This window comes from Pyrgilauda ruficollis, unplaced genomic scaffold (genome assembly GCF_017590135.1).
Source record: "Pyrgilauda ruficollis isolate IOZ18807 unplaced genomic scaffold, ASM1759013v1 scaffold35, whole genome shotgun sequence".
In the NCBI taxonomy this organism is placed as follows: Eukaryota; Metazoa; Chordata; class Aves; order Passeriformes; family Passeridae; genus Pyrgilauda; species Pyrgilauda ruficollis.
The window spans coordinates 5,463,481-5,481,034 of NW_024524934.1; the positions used below are offsets into that span (position 1 = coordinate 5,463,481).

Consider the following 17,554-nt stretch of genomic DNA (forward strand, 5'->3'; position numbering starts at 1 on the left):
TGCCCCAGGAGTGGAGTTTTCAGCTCGGAGCCCTTTCCAGGAGCAGAAACTTGAACGAGGCCATTGAGTGCCTGAATTAGCTGCAGCAGATTTTGAAGTGCTAGAATCACAGAGTCAATAAGGTTGGAAAAAGACCTTTGAGGTCATCGAGTCCAACCTCTGACCAAACACCACCTTGTCGGCTTAGACCAGAGTCCCAAGTTTAGCCTTTCCTTAAACACTTCCAGGGACAGTGACTCTACCACCTCTCTGGGCAGCCCATTCCAATGTTTAGGCACCCTTTCTGTGAAGAAATTCTTCCTTATGTCCAACCTGAAACTCGGGAGAGGAGGCTGACCCCCACCTAGGAAGCCACAGCCTCCTTTCAGGCAATTGTAGAGACTGTTAAGTTTCCCCTGAGCCTCCTTTTCTCTAGGTTAAACACCCACATCTCCCTCAGCTGCTCCCCACAGGACTTGTGCTCCAGACCTTTCCCCAGCTTTGTTGCCCTTCTCTGGACCTGTTTCAGCACCTCAGCATCATTCTTGAATTTAGGGTCCCAGGACTGGGCGCAGCCCTCGAGCTGTGGCCTCCCCAGTGCCAGAGAGAGAAGACAAGGCAGCTGCTGAGCTTATGGAGCCTATTTTCAAACGCACAGAACATCCCATTATTTTAATCTTGCCCCACACTTTCGAAGTAGCCAGAGAAAAGCACACTCTTGCAGAAATGGGCAAGGCTTTTGTCAAACCCAGCTCACACAGGAATGTGTTTTTGGTAGGCTGTGTGCAAGTCCTAGCAAATCTTGGAATAATTCCGCTCAGCAGCAGGTGGCAGGCTGGTTCCACTTTTGGTCACTTGGGGCTTCCTCAGCTCAAATACAGCTTTTGTCGATAGATGGCACTTGTCTCGGGATGAGAGCTGTTCGGTGGTGTTGGGAGCTGACCAGTATCACACGGTTCAGGAAACAGCTACCGAAATTAAACCTCGTGTAATTTTCAGTCATTCATTTCTGCCCTTGTCAAGGCTTATTACATAGCTATAGTGGTACTCTGAAGAAGCCTGAAGCTAACACAATTTATTTTAGCACTAATTTATAGTACAGGAGATACAGAATGTTAACAGAATGCTATGCCATTGGTAAAATGCCTAAACAAAATTAGGTTCTGAAAAATTTAGCTGCATAAAAATACAGCATAAAATCAACACCTGTCCTGAAAAACAATAAAATTAATGTTCTTTCCCTAGTAGAGATTCTAAACCCCATATATAGAAAGCTTCTTATACACAGAGATTTTCTTAATGGTGCCTGTTTCTAACATAAGAGGTTATAGTGAGATCAGTTGTAAATATTACATAAATATTTAGGTCAGTGGGAAATGAATTAAAGAATTTAATTTGAGATTTTTCAAAACACAAATGAAATTAAAAGCGTAGGTTGAGTATGAACTGCTATTGACTACAACTGTTACTATGTGGTGACACATTCACAGCAAACCAAAGATGACTAACCTATTTTTTGAGTTGGACTTTCTTACTCTAACAGCCTTTTTATCTTTTAACTGCCCTTCTACATCCACCTGCACTTGCCAAGTGACTCTATATGCTGTAACTCAATGTTTTAAAGCACACAAGTGACTCATGACTTAAATATTTAATTTTAAACATTTTGTATTTTCATAAACTGAATAATAACCTTATTTTCCCTTGTCTAAGGACATAAAGTATCTTCATTCCTACTGACAGAATCTCTTTCTTGCCATTGAAAATGAAAGCACAATTTAATCATTTGTAGCTGCTAGTGTCAATCAGCCAAGTGGAGGACTGTGCTTATAATAAAATTGATTAATACGTCTTTAATCAATAATACATAACTAGGCATTTATCCAAACCATGACAGCCTAAACATTTAATTCTTTTAAACTGTAATAACATCAGAAAAGGTAGCACACATAAAAGATAAAAGGGAAGCAGATTTGGAATTGGCTAGGGATTATCTGAGATAGCAGAGCCGAACGAATTAGTACCCTGCTAGCATACTGCATCTCTTGCTTTTATCTGTGACTATGAGTATTACTGTGCTTGCATTTTGTACTGATATCTTTATATTGCTCAAGTGAATTACTCACTGACATAAAGGGTCACAGGAGAAGGAAGCCAAACAGGCATTGTTAATGTATTTTATTGCAAAATATGAACTGTATTGTGCCTGTGTTTCTTCATGAATGCTTTTGCTGTTAAAGCTGCATTAATTTTCTGTGAACGATGTGCTGCTCTTGGAAAGTCAGTTTAGTCTGTCCTGTGTGGCTGACCTATCAATGAATCAGAATTACAGATCAGAAGCACACCTCATTATGTGAATTTCTCAAAAAAAGGGGAAAATGCAAAGCAATGAAATGTCAATTTCACACAGCATGGAGGTCCATATTTGTATGGCATTATGACACAAGGATGTAATGTACAGAGAATAAGTGAATTTTTCATGTGGGTTTCATTTGCTCTAAACTGATGGAAGATTACTTAAAAAAAAAAAAAAAGGACTTGTCTGATAATATCTTCACAGTGTATCAGATTCAGTGATTCCAGCTTGCTAATACACTATCCCTTGTTCCTGTGATAATAAGAAATGATTGATGCTCAGAAAAGAAGTTACAAATTGGGTCATTTCAGCTTTTCTAAGATATCATCTCATGTTTTTTCAGAAGCATGAATATTTCCAGATGGAGACGAGGGCTGTGTTAATGGAAAGGACAATTTACTTATACATTCACATAACCTTTTCATTATGAAGATTGGCAGATGTGGAAGAGCTTGGTCCCATTTCCTGGCCAAAACAGCATCACCTGCTGTTTACATTCTACCTGAGAGAAGAATGCAAATGTTGACACTATTAATGTTCACAACTTAATTCCTTGTTGAAGTCAGATGGAAAAAATATAACACTCCAAGGTAAAAAAAATTATAAAGCTGTTTGGCATCAAAGGGGAGTTCAGCCTTTCATTTTAGCATGGAGGCACAACAGGCAAGTCTGTCTCCAGGCAAACCAAACACTGTCCCTGTAATCCTGAGCAGGCATCCCCACATGACAGCAAGGAGAAGACTTAAGGGGCTGAAAATAGCAAGAGGAGCGGCTGAACTTGGAAATCTGAGTTCAAATGTGTCCTACTTCTGTGTTTTCTCATCCTGCTAAAGAAAGAGTGTTCTTCAGAGGTGACATGATTTTGTCTGCAAAGATATACAAAACCTGCAAGACAATTAGGAAGGAAATAACCAACTGCTGCTGCTTGCTCCAGATGTAAAGAATGGGGTTTTTTTAAGATTATGTTAGCGATTTTTTTAGGATGATGTCTTCTGGATTCTAGTCATAACTTTGATTTGTTGTGTAACCTCAGCTGTGCCCTAATTATTCTTCTACCAACCTGATTAGTAGCTGTGTTAAGACTGACATTTTTGCCTGAAGTTTTTAAATAGCACCAAACACATGCTTTGTGCTGTCACTGAGCATGGCACATTTGGGGCACTACACAGTAACTAATAAACAGTTCCAAATAACATTGTCTCAGGTTTGTTACTCTTTAATTGAGAACAGACAGTGAGGTGACAATGAGACAAAGGCTGGTCTGTTTAAGGACAGTGGGAAAATTAAATAAGACATCTTGAGCAGCCTAATCAAGAGTCGTGGCATTTGGATGAGGTATAGTTATTATGATCCCTATATATGGTTAGAGGTGAGGCAAAAATATACAGGTATCTGCAACAAAATGCAAAACCAAGTAGAAATTAGGAATGGGTTTCAGTCTTTGCAATGTTTCTCTTTGTACCACAAACATGCCCAGAAGCCAGTTCAAGGTCACAAGCTGCATGTGGTAATTAGACTCTGTTTTCCTCACTCAACCGAGTATCCCTGATTACAGTGGATGCCCCATCTCTGAAAACACTGATTGTCAGGTTGGATGGAGAGCTGAGTTACCTGATCTAGTCGAAGGTGTCCCTGCTCTTTGTGGGAGAATTGGTCTAGATGAGCTTTACAGGTCCCTTCCAACCCAAACTATTTTATGATTAAGCTTTGTACCCCATTTCTACCCTCCTTGGCCACAACCTGTGCCAAGAACAGCACCCAAGTAGCTGCCGGCACGTTTGGCCTTAGAAACAAATTCGTAGCTCCACCCTGCTGCCTAGGCTCAAAGGCAGGAGGCCAACCCAGCAGTTTCACTGGGACCACTGATGGAAGGGTGAAAGGATTGGATCCAACCAAAGCAACCCAGCAGACACAGCACTTGTACCTCCAAAGAATATTTTGTCACTTAGTCATTTTCTTTCAGGAGGCTGGCCTGCCCAGGGTGAGGGCAGCCCTGTGCACAAGAAGGCTTTGGATCTCAGTGAAGCTCAGAGGGCTTTGCTAGAGCATCCATAAAGGATTGAGCAGCAACTAATTAATGACTTGAAATTATATCAGTCATGGTTCGCAGGCTTGTTTTAATATATGAAGACAAGCTGCAAAACTGGAATGGTGAACAGCTGTTTATTTTGTGGCAGGACAAAATAGTCTCCCCCTCTCTACTGATGGTGATTTTCTGTCAGCCTTCTAGTCCTGCATTCCTGTGCTTTTTAGAGGTACTGTCAATGTCCTGCTTTAATGTAAAGTTGTAAAAATCACAGGACAATTTACCCCACCAATTTCGGAATTATGCCAGGATGATTGTCGTCTGCCTCTACAAGCAATGATTTGCAGCCATTATCATTTAGAACTTGCTGTTGGGAATTGAAAGCAATGTTTCCTGAAGCATTTGAGGCCAGAAATCCTTGTCAAGTTGAGCATTGTGAGCTACAGGGTGCAGGCAGATACACTGCTATAACATCCTTTCTCAAAACATAGCAGGAAGTGCAGCTTTGTGCTACCTGATTGGTTATTCTAGTGATTTTCTGGTCAGCACATGGATCTGGTGCTAATTTTATCAGCTTGGTTTTAAAATCAATTCATGGAGAGTGCAGTCTCACCTTCCTCTCCATAGATGGAACTGCATGACATGTATTCACATAGCTGTGAAGCTGCTGGTGTAGGCTTTGGTGCTGCTAGCACTGTTCTAAATAGAGTAATTTGAACACAGACTGTGCAGCCAGCCCCAGCTTATTTGGTATTCACAAGCTGCAACAGCATATTAGGCATTAATTATCCATTACTTATTATATTAATTATAATGAATGAGAATTATATTAGGTTTGAGAACTATTTAAAGGGAACTAGAAATTAAAGCAGCAGGATGTGGATATGGCTGCCATAGACTTGTTCTGCATGGCCTTGAGCAGCATGGGTTGCCATTCATCTCTAATTTTCAAAAGACAAAGTGAAGGTAATGGTATCTACCTTCTTTGTGAAGCCAAGGAGATCCTGTTATAAACAGAAATATTAACTGTAATTTCAAATCTTCCAGTACTAGTGTTAAAATCATAGACTCATAGAATGGTTTGGGTTGGAAGGGACCTTAAAGACCATTTTATTCCAACTCCCTGCCATGGGCAGGGACACTTACACTAGAACAGGTTGCTCCATATCCCATCCAACCTAGCCTTGCATAGTGACAGGGATGGGGCATCCACAACTTCTCTGGGCAACCTGTGCCAGTATCTCACCATCCTCACAGTAAAGGAAAAGAATGTAAAAATAATTTTATAAAGCTAAATAGTTCTGACCACTTCATCCATAAAAGGAGGAAAATCCTACCAAAATCGGCCTTAAAAACAGGTTAGAAGTTACAAGTCAAAAAAAAAAAAATCGTTAGAGAGTGATCTCACCAATTTCACTTCTGCTTTCACCTTGCCAGCTGCAAAATGAGAATAATCACAACAGCTCACTTTGAGGGGATTTGTTAATAAGACACTTCATATGTGTGAAGCAGTATGGACGTACGGACAAAGTGTGCCAAACATGGGTGGATGGCTGGGAGCTTTGTCAATTCAGCAACTGACTCTTTTCTTCTTCACAGAGGCTCTGGTCCTGCAGTAGGCCTACACAGGAATTAATTCCAGGTATCAAGGTCTGTAAGCCAAAAGGGCAGGACATCTCCCAGAAAGCTGTTTATGCTGTCCATAGAACTGCATGCAAAAGACATAGAAAAGTGAATGGAAAAAATAATCCATTTTAACAAAAAAATGTTGTGCTGAAAAAGCACAGTTTATACCTGCATTTCCTCACACTCCAACACAGACAGACTCATTTCTTAACACACAAGTTTCGTAATCCCAACATCCTTCCATTCTGCCAGTCCTCAACACTCAGCTGCATCCACAGCAGCAGAAGAAGCACCGAGGCCCACCCTCTGCCACGAAGGCCTATTGGCACAGAATGCCCATTTTTAATTTCATAATCACCAAAAAAGAGGGTGGTTTCAAGCAGTTTGCTTAGTGGGAATCATGTCTGCTGTGTGCTAACTTCCTAACATTGCCACAGAAAGGATCTAGACAAATATAAGTTGATCTAAGCCAGAAATCATGCTTGGGATGTTTTTAATAATTAACAGAATAGAGTCAATCATCAGAGCCCAGGAAAGTTCTGGTTTCTTCTGAATCTGCTTTTTATCCTGATCCTGATTACCTTATCTGACATTCTGATTACCTTCCTTCTTGAGCTGGAGAGCTTGTCACAAATAGGAAGGCATTTTTCATCACAGGTACTTCCATAAGATGCATAGCTAGCACCACTGAAAAGGAGTGTTAAAATATAAAATCTAGCAATTTAGGGATAGCACTGGGAAAGTAAAGAAGCCTGTCAAGCACCATTTCCATTTCCAACTATCTCTGCCTTCTCAAAGTCTGAAAAGTGGGTCTCATCTTCTCCAGGTTTGGCTGCAACACCATGTAAAACTTACTTGCACAAGTGACAATGCTGGTTGCTTTTAGAGGCTGTTTTCATTGCCTGGATAGGATCTGTTAATCTGCAGAAGCCTTTAGTCTGCAAGATGTGATTAACTGTGAAAGGCAGAGTTATTAGAACAGACTGGAGAAGGCTGTGAAACAGCCTAGAATTTCTCTAGAATGTGTATATACACCACCTCCATGCCTGTAGGAGGGGCCATTGCAGAAACACTTGCTTACATGTAAATCCTTTTGTAGGGACTTGCAGAATGTAAATTTTTTTCCTCTATTAGCTTTTATTTTGGACATGTTTATTATTCTGTAGTTACTCTACCAACTCTTTGATCTGATGAAAAAAGCACATTTCTGACAGTCAGCAGAACTGGTTTCTATTTACATTCTGCTATTAGAGCGATTTGGCATAAATTTCTGTTGACAATGACTCAGACCAGGGAATTGTTTTGCCTGAAAACTAACCTAATAAAAACCTCACAATTTTAGTTTTCAGCTAAATCCATGGCTGTGTTAACCAGGTGGCCACACATATTCTCCCCAGTGCGGTTGCCTAGGGAAGGCAGGAACAAGTAGGAGCTTGGCAGCAGCCCTCCCTCACCCCTCAGGAATTGTTTGTGGAGCTGTAATGATTAATTTTAAAGCAAAGATGTGGTGCACACCACCAAGGTTTGTGGTGCTAAATGCAGTAGTTGGAGCACTCCCAAGGGGAAAATACATTGGAAAAGGCATTATGTGCAGAACATGGGTTTTAGCTTGGACTAGGCCAGTGCTATGGGACAGGTGACAAGTCTGGTGACTCCAAGGGCAGCCTGCTGGGGATGCCTGGTGGAAATTTCTGCCTTCCATGTTGAACATGGTGACTGAAGGTGTGACCAGCACAGAAACATGGGCCCCAGCAGATTGAGCAGAGAGGCATCTTCTCCCAGCCTCCATCCCAGAAAAGGCTGCCCTAGGAAGAGCCGTGCTGTGTCACCCCGTTGGAGCTGTGCTGGGGTAAAGCCCTATTGTGCTGGGCATCACCTGTGTCAGCTCTGAAACACAGGCTTTCCACTGGCCTCACAAAAGACCTCCACAGCTTTCCCCTGCCCAAGGGGAATAAATAGCAAAGGCATTAAGAGCGTCTTCTCTTTGGCACAGCAGCATGTCTTAATAACCCCTGCCCCAGCAAACTCTTCGTTGCCAAAGAGAACAATGCAATGCATTTAACATTCTTCTGATTAATATTTATGGCTACAAGCCACCCATTGTTTTTACTGCATAGCTGGTAATCAATAGGGGCTCCAGAAAACAGCAGGACAGGCCAGGGTAAATTGTGGAAGCCTTGGTTCTTCAAAAACTAGGGAAAACGGCAAGAGGTCTTCCCCCTCACCTATGCTTTTGCAGTTTGTTTTAAAAGCGGAAGTTTCACTTGGGTTCATGAATCTATACTTCAGTGTCTCAGTGTGCTGACACAGGTTTGGAAATGTTTATCTTAGCACTTGTGCAGCCTCATTAGTGTGCAATGTTTGTTTTTACTTGCTCTTGCATTTTCACTTACCTGTACAGTTATATATTGTGCACTGGAACACGGTAGTAATAACCCCACTGTACCTCCAACACTGTTTCACAGTAATTGCTCCCCCAGGTGCTGTTTTCCAGAGATTTTTACGTTTTAGCCTTTTAAAGACAAGTAGGCCTTGTTTTATTCTGAAGTTGATGGGAAAGGATATACCATGAAATTTGGCCCTGTTCTAATTCAGTGCCTAACTGATGGCTGGGGATGGTGATCTGAAAACCTGAGCAAGGTTATACCACATTTCCTCATGAGGACAAGGCAAACATTATACTGTAATTCCTGAAGAACTGGGCACTGATGCTTCCTTGTCTTGTGATTTTCTTCTCTTCAGATTAAGAAAATTATGTGTATTAAAACTGGTAAAGAGTATTTTATGTGCATATAAATATCAGTACATATTTACAGTATGATAATTCCAGTGATAGTAATAGAAGTTGCTAACATTTTACATTTCTGTGACGAAACCCCACTGTAAATTTTATTAAAAATGTACCAACTCTGTAAATTTTTATATAGATGAAAAATATACAGTTTACAAGCTTATGTGATCTGAGGGTAGTGTGCATTGTAACTGATGATGATTTCCCATCCCTTCACAGACTATGCCTCAGATTTACATACTCTCATAGTGCTTGGGAATGGAGTGTGCACTGATGCAAGGAGAATCCAGCGTCTTTCTGTGTGCTCTGCTCTAAAAGGCAATGTAGGAAATGCGCTATCCTTTTTACACATCAATCACAGAGGCAGTAAATCTTCCCTCAAATCCCAGAATTTCTTCTCCTTCATACCCAAGTGAGGTTTTATTCAGCAACAGAGGGGCTGGAATAAGAAGATCCTTACAAGAATTCAGATATGCCCACATACAGGGGAGAAAAGGAGCACCAGACCAGCAGACAGCTCCTGGCAGATTTGAGCAAGGATGGAGGTAAGCATGGAGAAGTCACTGGAGGGAGCTGGGGAATGGGAAAGCAAAAATATTCCACAGTACCAGTGGTCAGGTAGGAAGAGGATCTCCAGGCTGTGGTGGAAAAAAGGAGTGAAAGGATCCAGAAGAAAGAGAAGATTCAGGAAAAAGGATCTCTAGGCAGCAAGGGGGGGGATGTCCCAATTTTGCCGTGACATTGGACTTACTTGCATCCTTTGGCAACAAAAGCAGCTGTTCCCTCGAGACACATGCCCCCAACAGGCACTAGTTCAGTCTTTGCCATACATAAAATCTTCAATGAGTGTTACTTGAGTGTTAAACTTCATTCTTCCTCTCCCTCCATCAAAATCCCCACTCCAAGCACAAAGCCCATGTGTTTTACTCTGATATGCTGAACTTAACAGGGAGGCCTGAAACCAGGCAGAGGTGATGGTTATTACACACACACATGCCCCCCAATATACAGGTGTGGGGAAGGACCACAGACAGCTGGATCACAACCTTTTACATCTTTATTTGCCAGTTAAGATCCTTTTATTCCATCAATGCAAGTATGCAGAACAGCAGGAAACCATGTTTTAAGCAGCACATACCAGTTGGCTGAGAATAAACTAACTACATTCCCCAAGCAATGTAAAAGTAACAATGCACATCATCTTCTAAAAGAAGAAACAAACAGATGTTGCAGCCGAGAGGCACAGCAGGCAGCTTCCGTACAAAGTAGTTTGGCTGTTTAAAATGCTAGAACCAGTCCTTGCCCATTTCTCCAACCCTACCCCCAAAAGTCCTAGTATAATTTAACCACTTTTTTTTTTTGCTATCTACATAATATATAAAATATAAACTCTGTTTACTTATAACACTTACTTTTCTTGATAAATAGCTCTTTAAAATATCTACTGTACATATGTCCATGCGTTGACATTATATATATATATAGCATTTATATATATGTATGTATGTCTGAAAAACAATAAATATATACTTAATATTGACACAGCAACAAACTGAACATTTTCTCAGTTTCAAAATCAAATAAAAGCAAACCAGTAGGAGAGAAACAGTGAGTGCTGCTCCTCGTGAAGCACAGCACAGCAGGGAGCTTTGATTCCTGCCCCGGCTGGCCCCGTACTCAAGCAGTTGTGGTGGTCACCTATCCCGTAATGGACTGTATTAGAAGTCACTTCAGGTTGTAGTTAGTCACCCTGAATGCCATGTGTAACACAGACTGAGCAGGAGCTCAGTGGGTAACGAGGGAGGCTCACCTCCAGGTTTGCAATGGAATGAGAAACAAAGAGGGCAGGGAAGTGAGTCCAATGGCTGATATAAAAAAAAAGGAAAACAAATAATGGACAGCACATGGCTGGAAGGTCATAAATAACCAAGGTAAACAAGTCAATAGAGTTAAGTGCTTTTAAAGACAATGGCTGGCATTGCTGCAAAAAGTGTCTTGATGATCTGTTGCCAACTGCATGGAATGAATAAGTTTTCCCACTGCCACAAGAAGACACAAAGGAAACTCAGAAGGCCAAATTCAGATGTTAAAAGTGGGGTAACTGTAAGATACTGTGAGGGTCCAGCTTCAGAGCTGAACCTGCCCAAGGGCAACTGAATTCACTGAACATCCTTAAACCAAATGGATGAGATTTTTAAAGTATGGATTAAAAAAAAAACAACAAAAAACCCCCCACACCCAGCCCCAAACAATTAATTTCACACATGCCAAAATATAATAAAAGGTTTAAAAAACCTTTCATTTCAAAACAGCATTCTTTAAAAATGGAACTCAATCCCAAAATAAATTTTAAAATGCAAATAAATACCCTTATACAAACATGTGTTCAGTTTTGGATTGACCATAGCCATTCTGTTTATTCATTTTATTCAAAATGCTGAATAAAAGCTATTTCAGTCTGACCTGTGCCGATACCCTTCTTTCCCCAACCCCAAGGCCTCGATCTGGCAGCTTCAAAAAAGACATTACTTGTTTGGACTGTGGCTTCATACACTCATTAAGTCATGAGGTTTTGACATCAGTTCATGAATGCAGCATTATGTGTAGTCCCATTTACTTAAAAATTTCTTCTTTTCATGAGCAAATGGAAGTGGGGAGTTAAGGGGAAATTATTTTTATTGGACAGACTTCACCCAGCAGCTCAAGAAAGAGGACATTTTAAAGCAGATAAGACTGCCAAGTATTATTCAGTCACACTTCATCTCTAAAATTTACAAACTTTGCCCCCCACAAGTAACAACTTCAACAACAACAACAAAAAGGAACTGCTGTCCTGAATAATCCTGCCATTTCACAACTAGCTCCAGATACCCAGAGATCACTGCAGAGGTCGAAAGTCCAGTGTTGAGTTTCATACATACTAAGGGTACATCACTGGGCCACTGGAACACCAAACCAGTGTGGAGTATGTGCACAAAGCCACAACTCTGGCTTGTAAATACAGAACTTAGCAGTGAATAGACTTCACAATGAGTGATATTTTATGCTGAAGGACATAAATAAAAGTCAAATAAAAAAATTCACAGCAACAAGTTCTGTCATCACTCATTATGAATCTCTGCAGAAACAACATCAAGATACTATGTTTACCTGTACCCAGTAAATAAAATATGCCTTTTCTTGGTAGAATATGAGTCATTTTAAATTGTCTGGGTCTATTCCACATTTGTATGGACAAAAAACTAAACAAGAAATTGAATTGTCATTGTGCTGTGACCACATGCAGCAGAAAAGCCTCCTTTTTTTGAATGGCTGAACTTCCAGGACAGCTGTTCACTTGTACAGTCACTTTTTTGAAAGTTATGGAAAAGAAGGGAACACAGTACAAAGTGGATAGTGCCTCTGATTGCCTGATGCTGGCTGGGCAGGGAATTCTCATACTTCCAGCCAAAGCAAAGGATGAGCTCCAGAGCAGCCCATCCTGAGCTGAAACTCATCAAGGCATGGCCCAATTCTCTGCTGTGTTGGCTGCATGGGCAAGGTCCCATCGTCTCTACTTGGTATTTTCTCACTACACAGCTGAAGTACTATGGATTTACCACATGCATGGTACTAGATGTAGGAAAGCCCAAGCTCCTGCAGAGTTCTTACACTTCCATGTATGACTCCACTGAGATCAGCACTGAGGATGTGCCTGTCCAGATGGAGTACGGGACAGATTCTGCTTCTCCAAGGGCAGGGTCCCTTCTTGGGCTCCCATACACAGAGGTGGAGCAAGGTTGCTGCTGTCACGCTCAGGAAGTGCAGCCCTCACCCTCCACACCACCAGCATATCCTCCCTGCAGGGCAGGCACAGAGGTACCACCCTGCAAACACCTTCCTGGGGCTCCCTACAATCACCACCCTCCCTCTGGGCACATTTAAGGAGTTCAGTTGTGCCCTGCTGTCACACAGCGCAGGGTTGCTCCACCCCTGGTGTGAATCCCAGTGCAATTCCAATGGGAAATAAGACAAGACACCCTCTCCCAGCTGACTGTCCCAGCACTGGAACAGAGCCCTGCAGAGCAGCAAAGCTCACCCTTTGGCTCTTTCTGTCTTTGGCAACAGACCGTAACAATCAGTATCCCATGTGCACAGGTTGATGGCAAAAGAAAGAGCCTCTCCAACAGCAGTCCTGGGAAAGAGGAATGAAATTTCTTATCTAGTGTATGAATAAGTTCATTTGGGGGCTACTGTAAATTCCAGCAGTAGCTGCAGTTTGGCTCCTAGACCTGCACCAATTTAGCAGCATTCATCTCAAACCTTGTGGCACAGCATTAAAAGTGCAATTCCAAATACATGTTTCCTGGGATGGTACTGCTTCTGAGTTCAATCAAGTACATCTCTGCTATCTGCTGCCCAAATTCCTAAACCCAGCTTGAACTCCAGAGGCTATTTAGGGCAAATTCAATGTACTTTCAACTGTACCAAAGGAGCAGAGGCCTGGATGCTGCCAAGAAAAATCCCAGACTATAAAGAAACTATTTGTCAGAAACTATACAAACAATTTGTATTGTTTGAAACAATACTCATTCAATAAATACACCAATTCTTTCATCCTCCAATCCAGGTGGAAGTTTAGTATGTTTACACTTGACACTGCAGCACCTTCACCTCCTAGAGAATGGAAAAAACTGCAGCATAATCCTGAATGTATGCAGCTCCTGCTGCCATTCCAGTTAGGTAACATAAATGTAGCATCTCTGTATTAGAAAGAGGAGGTCCCACCCTGTCCCTGCTCTCTCTGGGCCAGCACATGGAGCTATACAAGATTCAACCCATTTGCAAGCCAGTACGAACAGCAGCATCAGATGTCTGTGTAACCAAAGCATTGGGTTTTCTTTCTGCTGCATCAGTAGGTCTGCACAGAGGATGGATGATGCCTGTCACCCAAACCTTTGTGTCTGGGGCAGAAAGTTTGAGCTCAGTAGTATCCTTACTCACTGTGTCTCACCTGTTCACTGCAGGGGCAGGGGAAAGAATTCTAAGTGGCATCACAAAACCCAGAAAGACAGGGAAAAGAAGAAAACACAGAGAGGAAATACGGCCAACATTTGTAAACCATAAAGAAGGACAAAGACATGAACAGCAACTCCAGCACAATCACCAAACCACTGAGAAGCAAGATTCACAAACATTTTGGTCCATGTTTGGTTCCACTTTTGGATGATGTTTAACTAGACATGGTTAATTATCCACCAGGCTTGCATTCATGACTAGCCACTCTTTTCAGTAAATGGTTTTTGCTTCACCGTATGAAAACTCTCTTGATCCCCTTGGGGGTAATTCTATTTTTCATGAGACAGTGATTTCTTTATCAAATTCTCTCTTCTGTGTTACTTACTTTTCAGGGCAGGAACTGGATAGCATGGTATATAACGTGACAGTTGAAATGGGAAATTCCTATTGGCACAGATACTACCTCTAGAATTCTCAGAGGAACCCATTTTAAAGAAAAACAACCAAACTTGTCAAGGGCTGCTTCCAAGAAAGAATGATGAAGCCTTGCCCGAGGTTTTAGCTGAAACAGCCCCAGAGAGAGTTGCTAGAACTGGCAGAACAACATGGATAGAAACAATTCTCCCCTTGGGTGCGGTTTTGCAGTGTTACATTATTCCTTCATCAGTCACACTACCACACTTCGGGGACTATTTCACGAAAGGTCATATATATGCTCTTGAAATATTAAGCACACATGAATAATTTTGGGCTGGGAGACAAGTTTCCTAACTTCAGCCACACCAAAATTTAGAAGCCAAAATTCTCTGCAAAGGAGGAAGACAGGCATTTCCAGTGGGCACCTCTTTCTATATTAATGCTAGGGTGAACTGAGTCAGCCTTTGGAGAGCTCTCTCTGTATTGACTGCAGTGTTTTTGCTGATCTGAGCTGACTAAAGCCAGATAAGATGAACAACACTATTGATGCCCGCCTCTTCAAAAATGTATTTTCTCTTTATATATACTGCTCGCCCCAATGTTCTCTTACTTCCCCTAGTCAAAATTAACAAAAAACCCTGAAAAGGTTTTTCTCAAGTTTAATATGATTTAGTGCTATATGCTTGTGTTCTACTTTTTTACTATCTAAAGACCTAGCGCTGTAAACACATCAGCACTGGAGCAGCTTAAAACAGAAAAACAGTATCCCTATTTACTGGGATAAATCATGTGCCTTTTCATTATATTCTTTCAAGAAGATATTCTCAAAAGAATAATTATTTCAAGACTGCAATCTAAAATATTAATAAGAAGAACAGGACAAACATAGCAAAAGAGTTTGTCCACCCCTGTACTGGTGACAGGGAATGATTAACATAGTACCAGCAGCTGGCCACTTTAAGGAGGTGAAAAGGCTGGGGGTCCTATGTAATTTTTTTTCCTTGTAAATAGATGGGAAATTTTCTCATCTCTTTTGTTTTTCACTCACACTTACCACTTGGTGGAGGTGAGCACTTCTGGGTTGAGGGATGTGAAATTACTTGTTGGTGTGCATCTCTCAAGTGTGAGTTCACAGTGGTTTGAAAGAACACCGTTCATCTAAACATTGTAGGGTTTTGGGTTACATTCCTAGTATTTCCCACCTAAAACCAAAATGCATGATGAATTCACTCAAAAGTCAGTCCCAAACACAGGAAATTTTGTGCAAATCTTTGTAAGACTAGCCTGAGTTCGGCTGTATAAGAAACCCCATTATCATTACTGGGCCGTGCCACCTGCCATCCATAAAGGTTTTCCATCACCCATTTTAATCGGAAAACCCATAACACTGACACTTACCAGGAGCTCACAGAAGATCCTCCCTCCCCAAATACCCGGGCATATGCACTGTGGTTGAGGACTGCTTTGTTTTAAAAGCCACACATTTTCCTATTTAATTGTGCTTCAAAAAAACCCTAACAAAACAAAAAACCAAAACCAAACAAATCAAAAAACAACACAAAGAAGCTCCTAACAGGCTGTATGAAAAGTGAACTGCCAAGATTTCTGAATCCTGCAACACTTTCACATCAAGTCCTGTTATTCTGTGTGTTGGTTGGAGGTGTAGTAATACAACATGGTGGTGTCAGCTGTCATGGTAGGAACCATTCATGTCAGACACTACAGAAAATTTAACGACATGACAGTACCTTCACAGCCCTCTGGTAGGTAAGGAAAATCTAAAGGGATCTTCCCAACCTTTCACAGTAAACACAATTGGATAATCTAAAGCACCTGCAAGCAGGGGATGAGTCTGTGATATATCTTTGCAATCAGCAAGCTAATACTGTTATTAAAACAGTTAAATTTATCAGCTCTTAAGTCTCCTGTCTGTTTTGGGCATTTTGAAGGACCACATCAGTTTGGCATTTAGCTGCCAACAGATTTAATTGATCCAGACACTGTATTTCCTTCTCCTGCAATCCTCATCTAAGATACCCAAGCCCTTCACAGGGGCTGAATTACCATCTCCTTCAAGAGCTGTCTGGTTCCTGTTCATTCCTAGGAGCTCAGAGGAGCTAGCAGTACAGAGACATCCTGCTCTTCCGCATGGCTTCACTGATCAAGTATGCCGGGCTCAGTTCTGGCTCCTCAGTCATGATTGAAATGTTCTGCCACTCCCCCAGCTGGTTTGACTTTTTAATGGTGTCCACCACACACAGGGCGTACAGACAGTCGTCAAAAGTGGCAGCCATCGTAAGGGGCCTCCCGTCCCAGGTCCTCCTGTCGTCCTGGTCCTCAAAGGCCTGCCGGACAGCCTGGACCATCTTAATGGTGCCCCGCAGGTAGGGGGATGGGATGTCACTGAAGGCTTTCTCTGGAAGCAAGGAGTTGCTGACTGGCGTGGAGTCCTTCAGCAGGAGCTCCCGCTGAGGAGAGCTGTTGCTCTGTCCGTAGAGGTCGGTGCCTATCACAATGAGCCGTCCCGCCGAGCCCACCACGATGATGTCCTGTTTGAACTCCCCCGGGATGTTGAAGTTGAGCGTCACCGTGCAGCACACTCCCCCTTCCAGGACCATCTGAAACGTGCAGAAGTCATCGCTGGTGATCTGCCGGATGCCCTTGATGTGGTCCGTCTGCTTCACAAAGGTCTTGAGCAACCCGTGCACCTTCACGGCCTTCTGGCTGGTGAGGAAGGTCAGCAGGTCGATGATGTAGGTGCCGACCGAGTGCAAGCCCCCGCCTCCCATCAGGTCATCACAGCTCCAGTTGTACTTCTTGCCCAGCAGGCTCCCGCTGTGGACCTGCACCTCGCACACCAGCAGCTCCCCCACGTAACCCTCCTGGATCAGCTGCTTCATCTTCACAAAAGCAGGCAGGAAGCGCAAAACATTCCCCATGATGCTCATGAGCTTTGGGTAATAATGAGCCGCAGTCATCATCCTGAAGGCATCCAGGGGAGTTGCCGTTCGGTCACAGATGACATTTTTCCCAATGCCTGAAATGGTGAAAAAATAATCATTAATAAAGTTTTATCAATGGAGTAAGCTGAAAGCCTCAAGGCTATTCTTAAAGACTAAGCCAAGGAGAAAGACCTTAAAAGAATAACACCATATTGAAATGTTTTCAAGGCACAAAGACCCACTCTGGCATGCTTCCAAAAGACATGTAAGAATTTTTTAAGCACCACAATGAAAATGTGTTCCTTTTTATTTTCAAAATGCACTCCTGTCTAAAAAGAGCTCAAAGGTGAGAGCCTGAACAGAAAAAAGTAAGCTCCCTTCTGGGAGCAGGTATGAAACCAATCACCCACCTCAGCCAT

General features: G+C 42.1%; 1 protein-coding gene across 1 annotated transcript in view; it reads right to left on the reverse strand.

Annotated features, from left to right (window-relative positions):
- Window positions 1-9,817: 9,817 nt before the first annotated feature.
- The window catches only part of GFOD1 (glucose-fructose oxidoreductase domain containing 1), a 71,486-nt gene continuing 63,749 nt past the window's right edge, over window positions 9,818-17,554 (reverse strand). Inside the window, exon 2 of the mRNA XM_041475371.1 lies at window positions 9,818-17,230. Coding sequence (XP_041331305.1) covers window positions 16,311-17,230 — 920 coding nt within the window. The 3' untranslated portion in view covers window positions 9,818-16,310. The remainder of the gene's footprint in view (window positions 17,231-17,554) is intronic.